This window comes from Danio rerio, chromosome 16 (assembly GCF_049306965.1).
Source record: "Danio rerio strain Tuebingen ecotype United States chromosome 16, GRCz12tu, whole genome shotgun sequence".
NCBI classification, from domain to species: Eukaryota; Metazoa; Chordata; class Actinopteri; order Cypriniformes; family Danionidae; genus Danio; species Danio rerio.
Genome location: NC_133191.1, coordinates 12,157,675 through 12,167,470, shown reverse-complemented (window position 1 = coordinate 12,167,470; position 9,796 = coordinate 12,157,675). Strand labels below are relative to the sequence as shown.

At 34.5% G+C, this 9,796-nt stretch overlaps 1 protein-coding gene across 1 annotated transcript; it reads right to left on the bottom strand.

The window, feature by feature from the left end:
* Positions 1-873: 873 nt before the first annotated feature.
* Positions 874-7,426, bottom strand: cxcr3.2 (chemokine (C-X-C motif) receptor 3, tandem duplicate 2). Its single transcript, NM_001007314.1, is given in 3 exon segments — positions 874-2,588; positions 6,038-6,173; positions 7,380-7,426. Coding segments are annotated over 2 exon segments (1,137 nt in total). The 5' UTR covers positions 6,074-6,173; positions 7,380-7,426; the 3' UTR covers positions 874-1,487.
* Between the last annotated feature and the right edge of the window lie 2,370 nt (positions 7,427-9,796).

The following is a 9,796-nucleotide window of genomic DNA, read 5'->3' as shown; positions in this document are numbered from 1 at the left end:
AACTAGCTTTTAGTATATTAAAAATGTAGTAAACATGTTTTTTTTATCTTTATAAACTATGGTGGACAATCATGATTATTTTGTGGTAACTATGGTTTATTTACAATAATTGTGGGATTTTGGCAGTAAAACTATGGTCAGTTTCAGAATTTTCAGAAAAGCTTTTTTTGACCGGTATGTTTAGACATAAAGGGAGTTTGTTTTTATGACAGAAGCAACCAGGGAGCAACATAGGGATAGAAACAGATAAAAAAATACTAAATGGAGAATAAAAATAAAGAGAAATTAACATTTTATAATTATAATTAATATATATTTTAAATATGTTTTTGTGCTTGTTCCTTTACTGCACTGTAAAACCCAACAGTCAACTTTATCAAATAAAATGAGTGTAGTGAGCTCAAAATTGACTGAAAGTTAATTCTATTAATTTGAAAAGAGTTTTGAGCTCAGTCTTGAAGCTAATGGTTCAATTAAATACCTCATTTCTTCAGCTTGAATAGAGTAAGTTCACAGTACTCGTATAGATTCGTTTTTTTTTTTTTTTTTAACTCAAATGGTCTGTTGCAATCGATTTCCTCAAACAGTTTGAGTTGCCTAAACTCATTGGGTTTTACTGTATCAGTTGGTTTGAGTTCTCGTCATTTATTGGGTTTTACTGTGCTTAAATTGCTTCATCTACTCAAATGGATTAAGTTCACAGTACTCATTAGGATTAGTTTTTGAACTTAAATGTTTTTTTTTGCAATCGGTTTCCTCAAGGGGTTTGAGTTACCTTAATGTTTTGGGTTTTACAGTGTGGTTTAGGCCTGTATAAAGCATAAGTTAACATGACCGCAACAATCCCGTATTACCAAATGATTCAAAGACTCATTCATTTAAATGATTTATTTAAAAGGCAGATTAATTTACAAAGCAAGCAAAAACATGCAGATGATCTGTAAAAATATATAAAAAATGATCAAAACGTCGTATTTAAAGGGATAGTTTGTCCAAAGCTGAGAATTTAATCATAATTTACTCACCTTTCACTTGTTACAAACTTGTTTCAATTACTTTCTTCTCTTGAACACAAAAGAAGATATTTGAATAAAATTTTTTGAAAAAGATGTAACATTGACTTCGACGGTATTTGTTTTTCCTATACTGAACATTGGTCAATGGTATTTAATGAAAATATGGGGTATTTTTTCAGGGATAATAACAGGTATTTTTGAAAATATCTTAATTTGAGTTCAACAAAAAAAATGATACTCAAAAGTTTGGAGCCACTTGAGGGTGAGTAAATAGTGACAACATTTTACTTTGGGTGAACTATCACTTTACACACAACCACTATTAATACACACTTCATTATTTTATAATGCCACGTTTTTAAAAAAGGAGAACCATGGAAAGCTTCAGTTTTTACTCTACACAAACAAAAATCTTGCTGACTTTTCAGACTCTGATGAAAAACAAGTGTCACTTCTCCTCTTGCCCTCTTGTCAGGCCATGACAGAAAAGTACGAAGTGTTCTCGGTCTCCACTGAACTGAATGATCCAGTAGGCCTGCGGGTGCTTGATCCTCGACCGTTTGCCCATCCCACCAACCCGAGGCACCCCTGGGGTCCTAAAGCAGCCTTGCACATCTGGGCAAGCTCACGGCGAAACTTCACTCCCACAAGCCCATAAAGTAGAGGATTTAAAGCGCAATGTGCCAAGCCTAGACTTTCTGTCACCAGAATGCCCACATCCAACACATTGTTCAATGCGCAGGATTTGACAATGACGCCTAACATCTGCAAGCTGTCAGTCATCCGCAGAGCATTATAAGGCGCCCAGCTGATCACGAACACGATGACTAAGGAGATGATGAGCCTCAGTGAGCGGCGTTTCTGCCTACGTGTGGCATGGCACAGAGCTTTGAAAATGTGAAGGTAGCAATACAGCATTACCAACAGAGGAAGTATGAACCCAAGAACCATGCTTACCAGCTGCATACCAATCTGCCATTGCTTGGAGTATTGTTCAGAATAAACTATTTGGCACACCATTCGATTCATGCCAGGAATTTCCACTAAGTCACGAAAGTGCATGTCCACCATGGACAATCCCAAACAGATGACCCAAATGAAGGCGCAGGCCAGCTGAGCGTGGCAGGTTTTGCGTCTCCAGCTGATATTGATGGCGTGGACAATAGCCAGGTATCTGTCAAAGCTGATACATGCCAGGAAGAGCACCCCACAATAAACATTCAGCGAGAACAAAGCTCCAGTTATTTTACACATCACCTTGCCAAACACCCACTCGCTGATCCACTCGACGGCGAAAAATGGCAACGTTGCAGCCAGAAGAAGGTCTGAGATGGCCAAATGTAGCAGGAAGGTGTCTGTCAGTGAGAAGGAGCAGGGACTGTGTCGAGATTGGCGATATCGGCGGATAACACAAAGCACAAGTATGTTACCCACTAGCGCCAGGATAAACACCAGGATGTAAGCCACAGGTGCAAAGCGACCAAGAAAATTCCATGTTTCTGTCAGACTGCAGGGGGCAGCGTAAGGATTATCATCATCATAGGAAGTACTGTTGTAGTCATAATCTGTAGGCTGTAACAAAAAAGATGCCTTTCAATATCTTGGTCATTTCAGCATCTTAAAGTACACTGTAAAAAAAATCTGTAATTTCATGGTTTATTCCTGGCAGCTGGGGTGCCGGAAATAAACCAAAAAATAAAGGCTGTTAAATTACAGAAATTTACTGTAAAATAACAGAGGTTGAATTACAGAAATTTACCAAAATTTTTTATTTAAGTAAATTTCTGTAAGTTAATGTCCGTTATTTTACAGTAATTTCTGTAATTTAACGGACGTTATTTTACTTCTTTTTTTTTTTCTGGCACCCCAGCAAAATTACAGATTTTTTTAAAGTGTAGTGCTGCACCAACAACATTTACAAAAAATTGCTGTTAATTTACTCATCTTCAGGCCAGGTGAGGATATGTTTACATGACAACAACAGAAAAGTTTCTTCACTGTGTTTTGAAAGTTTCACCTTTACATGATAATTTTTTTCCTTTTTTTTTTTTAAATATCTTTAAAAACATTGGGCCCTATCATACACCCGGCGCAGTGTGGCGCAAGGCGTGGCGCAGAAGTCTTTTGGTAGTTTCAGCTTGGCGCAAGAGTCGTTTTGAGGCGTTGCGCTACGCTGTTTAAATAGCAAATGCATTAGCGCTCATTTGTGTGCCCATAGGCGTTCTGGTCTAAAAAGGAAGGCGTTCTGAGGCGGGCCGCTGCTACTTTGAGAAACTATAATAGATTTTTCATTAGACCAAAACTAACCCGGTCTAAACTCCGGCGCAGAGTTGCGCCTCGCTTACGCGCTGCTTAATACGCACAAGAGAGCAATAGGCAAATATCTTTACATATGAAAAAATGTAAATATTAAGGATATATATAGGATATAATAAGAATAGATATAGAATATAAATATAAAGGATTAAAATATTACAAAACATATTATTTTCTAGCCTACATAAATATGAAAAACCACTGCTTTTATGTCTTCTTCATCTCGGGAGGCTTTTTCAGTTCATTCATAACAATTTGCTTTTGTATAATGTTATTATTATTAGCAGTATTATTAATAATATCCATATTTATATTTTTTTTATTAAAAACAAGCTTAGATTTGCCCACCTGTCAGGTTTTAGACCATATGGGGCACAGCATGTGTTTTAGGATATAACTCAGGTTTTTGAGCACATTTTGCTATTATTATTCATTTATTCGTTTGCTGGAAATTAGAACTGAATTTAGAAATAGTTTTGAAACGAATATTTGCGCTTAACAAACAAAAGTATTTATTTATAGACTAATTGATGTCTGTGCGTAAAGGTTTCCCTATCCAAGAGCGAAAGTGATCCATTATCTCTCATTCTCACGCATGTTCTGTTAAAAAACTGTTAACTGTTTGCTTGTGAAATGCTCATTTTTTCCTCTTAGACTTACTTTGCGTCCTGTAAATAGCGAATGCGCTCTTGGCGCGACGCAGCTGACCCTTAAAGGGAATGGGAGATAAGATTCTAATTGGTTTATTCTCAAAACACACCTATAACTCATTAAGAAAATAAACTCAACCCTTTTAGACCATGCGCCTTGGCGCAAGGCAGATTTCCCATCCTTAAATTAGCAAAAACGCATCCTGACACGCCCTGAAAGCGTTTGCGCCCTGTGTTTTGCGCTCTGCGCATGGACCGTCAAAATAGAGCCCATTGTGTTACATCTGCCAGGACAGTATTTGGCAATTGTTTAGTAAACAGTATAGGAGACACTTGAGCAACAACACTTTTGAAGAATTCAAAGACAAAGGCTAAGGGCTCTATTTTGATGATCCATGCACAATGCGCAGGGCGCAAACGCTTTCAGAACGAATTCATTTTTGCTAATATAAGGATGGAAAAATCCGCTTTGCGCCGTGGCGCATGGTCTAAAAGGGTTGAGTTTATTTTCTTAATGAGTTATAGGTGTGTTTTAAGAATAAACCAATCAGTCTCATCTCCCATTACCTTTAAGAGCCAGTTGCGTTGCTCCATGGCCATTTGCTATTTACATGACGTAAAGTAAGTGTAAGTGGAAAAACTGAGCATTTCACTAGTAAGAAAACAGTTAAACAGAGCATCTACAGATAAATTATTCTTGCAATTTTCCGGCAAATATTCATGACTGTAGGTCATAAATAGGCCAGAAATGTAATTGCTTTACCACTCTTCACCTCTTTTCACCAAGCATGAACAGCTACACCATTTCAAGCACTCTTGTGTGTGTTTATCTGCGTTCATGTTTGGTGAACAGAGGTGAAAAGTGGTGAAACAATGACCTTTAAAGAAGCCAAACATTGTCATTTTTGTTGAGCACATGAACACATTGGCCAGTCAGCTGCATTTAGGAAAGGGTTCAGCAGCTAGTAAAATGTTAGTGGGACTTTAAAAAAAATCTGTACTGATTGGTACCAAAGTCGATACGTTAGACAAGCCTAAGTAGAACAATAATAGATTTGTAGCTGAAGCTGTTGTAATTATGATTTGTAAAATGGAAGTCAGTAACCATTGCAAAGTACAAGCAAAGCTGAGGTCAAATTAAAGTCTTATGAAGCAAAACAAGAACATTATCAACATTCTAAACATTTTTGGTAATCTACATAAATGAAAATTAAACATGGTTTTATTGTAAGTCTAGCCATGTGGTTTGCTTGGTACATTGATGTTTGCATACAGTTTTACTAAAAATATGGTTGGTATCCCATAATTATGGTTCATTTGTGATTACAGTGTTTTAAGTACAATATGCATGTTATTTTTTTATTATTATTAATTATTAATTGAGGAAAGTCAAAAGTTATTCATTTTTGCAAACTATTTTAAACCCTCACATGCTTATTATTCAGCTCATCAGTTCTTTGGTCTGATTTAGAGCTGGATACTCATTTCAGTCACAGAAAAATGTAAATCTAGAGCTGAATTTTGGCCAAAAGAAACAGCATATTGACTCTTTTTGAGATTTTGACATAACTTCAGGCACATCTGAATATGAGTTTTGATTAGCTCGTAGATCTTTCAACTGTTTCGGATCCAGTTCACTCCATTTTCTGAACTATTCAGTTCTCTAAAAAACACTGGTTCAAAAGTATGACTCATTTGCAAATCTGAAATCACCCCATGTTGGCCCAGTTCTCCCATTAGTATTTTCCATATTACTAATAGTGTGATAAATGAAGAAAAATGTTGTGCACAAAGTGAATTTTTAGCCTCAATATGGCCTCATGGTATCATAAGAAGCTATCAGTATTTATCTTGCTTTGCCTGTGGGTGTGTGTCTGTGCGTTTTAATCTGGCAACGTTGGACATGGATTATATAAATCACCAAGGACCAAGGTTTCTACTTTCATTATTTACTAAAGAAAAATGTCATCTATCTATCATGGTCTGAAAATGAGTAAATGAATTTCAGGTAAATGATCCCTTAAAAGTATTAGTTTAATGGCAACTAAAACTCACCGCTGAGACCTCTGCGGCTGTTGTTGAGTTGTCCATGATGAGCTTCAGAGAAGTGAGACATACAAATAAAATAGTGGGCACGAGATGTTAGGCACGTCTCGTCTCTCAAGCTATCTTGTCTATATGTCTCTTCTTTCTATTGGACAATTAACACACACAAAAAGAAAAACAGAGGGACAAAGAGTGAAACGTTAGACCACAGAAACTGAATCCCACGTTGTCAAGCTACAACAAAAGCCTAAAATGTGGAACTGAAAGCTGCATGAGCAGGAAAAACTAAAATCTGCATTCCTTTGATTAAAAACAAACAGACAGTAAAATTAACATCCTTAATTTGTTGAGTGCAGACATTTTTTTTCTTTCTACAAGTTTGTTGAATTAATTCATTTTTATCGAAGACATCTTGACATTTTGAAAACTCTAAAGACAGATTGGTAAATCTAAAAGTTTGTAAAAAAGTTATAGTAAAACATCAAATGTTTATTGTGTAAACCTGGGAAGAGTAGAGTACAACTACAAGGAACTGAAAGTGCTAAAGACTCAAACTGTAAAAAGTATATTATTTTTGTTATATGAAATAAAATAAATCACAATTAATAAACCTTTATTTATATATATATATATATATATACACAGTTGAAGTCAGAATTATTAGCCCCTTTTAAATATTTCCCAAATGATGTTTGACAGAGCAAGGAAATTTTCACAGTATGTCTGATAATATTTTTTCTTCTAGAAAAAAGTCTTATTTGTTTTATTTCGGCTAGAATAAACGCAGTTTTGAATTTTTTAAAAACTATTTTTGGGACAAAATTATTAGCCCCTTTAAGCAAATTTTTTTTTTCCGATAGTGTACGGAACAAACCATCGTTGTAGAATAACTTGCCTAATTATCCTAACCTGCCTAGTTAACCTAATTAACCTAGTTAAGCCTTTAAATGTCACTTTAAGCTGTATATTTACTGTCATCACGGCAAAGATAAAATAAATCAGTTATTAGAAATAGGTTTTTAAAACTATTATGCATAGAAATGTACTGAAACAATCTTCCCTCCATTAAACAGAAATTGGGGAAAAAAATAAACAGGGGTGTTAATAATTCAGGGGGCTAATAATTCTTCAACTTCAACTGTATAAATATATATATATATATATAAGTAAAGCATTGCTAATGTAAATCTGAGAGAATGTTCCAACTTGCTGTCATTCATTTCAAGAAAAGAAAAAAGAATTACCCTCTGAAGTGAAATTTTGATAACAGTAAAATTGACTTATTACAACTGTATCAAGGACCAGCATTAACGTTTAGAACATAGTAGAAACAAAAATCAAAGTCACGTACCTGTTGTCTCTGTGCTGTCTGCGCAGGGCTTGACTTGCCCAGATCTGATGATGGTCTGATAACTTCTCAAAGTGTTCAGGAAACATGTTAATCTCTGTGCTTCCTGCCTTTTTTCTTTCTTCCCCTTTCACTGTCCAAAAAACCAAAAACTTAGTGGAAATATTTTCAACATCATAAACAGAAGTTTTGTATTTGTAGTAAGGTACTTGTAAAACAAAGATGTAGCATTTTTTAGTTAAATGTTTACGGCTCCAATGTGGTTTATGGTATTTTTTAATAGACAGGAAGCCAAAGCCTTGCTCTTATTAAATTAGTACACATGATGATTTGTTGTTTGGTTTGATAGCAGTTGCAATTCAAAATGTCTAAACATTATTGAGAGGTTATTTAGTATTTTCCCCCATTTTTAAAAAATGATTTTGTTTATTTGTTTGTTTGTTTATTTAGGTAGTAAAATTGTGATGTCTTAATTATTCTGGTCAATGTTGCTGTCTTTAAGTAACTTGATTACATAATAGTGTACAAAATTGTAGTAAAATGCATTTAAGCCTTTGAAAACTCTTTAATAAAACCCAGACTTAATTAACTGAGGCTGTTACCCATGAATGCAATTGAAGAGCAGACCAAATCAAAAGAACTCTCACAAAAGTCACTAAAAGGCACCAAAGGTTAGGCACAACAGCCTGCTTTATTCAATAATTTAAATTGTTTTACCTGTGTTTTTACCTTGCCATTCATGACCATGAAAAACATAAAATGATGTCACAACTTGACAACTTGGAAATGATGACTTTAGTTGTGTTCCTTAGATTGACCAAGATTCACAAGATGTTTTCCAAATTGAACACTGTTAAAAAAAAACTGTTAAATTTATTGAAAATACCGGCAGCTGTGGTTACCAGAATATTTCCATAAAAAATACAGAAGTTTATAGAACTGTTTTAACTTAAGGAAAATAACCATATTTCATGTACTGATACAATGCTCAGTTCACAAAACGTAGCTTAGTGCATAAAAATGTAAAATCATTTAATGTAGTAACGTGTTCATGTGTGTTTACATTAGCAAACAGATATTCACTGCATCAGTAACTACACAGTTACATTTAAACAAAAGACGATGCAGAACAACATAAAATACTTTCGGTTCATTTAGGACTTCAATTCAATTCAATTCAGCTTTATTTATATAGCGCTTTTACATTGTAGATTATGTCAAAGCAGCTTCATATAAATGGTCATAGTAATTGGAACAGAGTAGTTTAGTTTTTAGTGTTTAAGTTCAGTTCAGTTTAGCTCAGTTCAGTGTAGTTTAAAATCATTACCAGGAGTCCAAACACAGAAGAGCACATTCATCGATGGGTAGCTCAACTGATCTTAAACCATGCAAGCTAGTGGTGACAGCAGAGAGGGAACTTGCACCCAGATGCTATATAATCCACAATGGTGACACAAAAACCACTTTACAGTATTTTGCTGTTTTTTCTTTTCTTTTCTTTCTTTAAAAGAAATATACAGCCAGCTGTGGTTTCCAGTAATCTGCTATTTTCAACATTTTACATTCGTAAATTCAGTTTACAGAATATTTTTGTTAAAATACATTCCACAGTCTGTATTTTTCATCAAACACATTTAACCTATCAAATCCCTGAGCAAAATCCTTACTAGTGTCCTCACTACAAAGGGTTGAACACTCAGACAGTGATGAAGTTAATGAGATAATTAAGTGTATAATTAAAGGAGGGTTAAGAATTATTGATGAACAACTGTTAACAGAAGAATCACTGAAAGAATGAAAACACACACACACACACAAAAAAACCCCAACCAAAACCAAAGATGAAATCAACTAAGAATAAAACTCTAAACAAAACAACAATTAATAAAAATAAAACAAACTACACAATAAAAATGTGATTTCTCAATATCTCAGCGGAGATCATTAAACAACTACACAAACATCAGGAGCTTCACTTATTATTGACCTTTGACTTTATTTCTCTCACATAAACAAAAGCTCTTAATGAAATTTTTGTTGTTCATTTGATATCAATAAGAGAGAGGTCAGCATCTGTTTTAGTTGGGCTTTTCAACTATTTGTTCTGACAAATCAATCATTTAAACTATTCAAACATGACTTTATTCAAATTATTTTCTGTGGAATTATCTTTATATATGCTACAATTTCACAGCATTTCTGGTTATTTGATTTATGAAATGGCGCTCATAGTGTTGAATATTATGGTTGGGGATACTGCTCACTGCTAAGTTGTCTGGTATTTCCATCACAGTTTCTATTAGTTCTAGTCAGTAGTATGCATACTGTGTAACATAGAGACTAATATTTTATATTGGTTGGATAATTTGGATCTTTAAAGTCATCTGGTATATCTTGGAAAACCCCTGCGCTTATTTTTT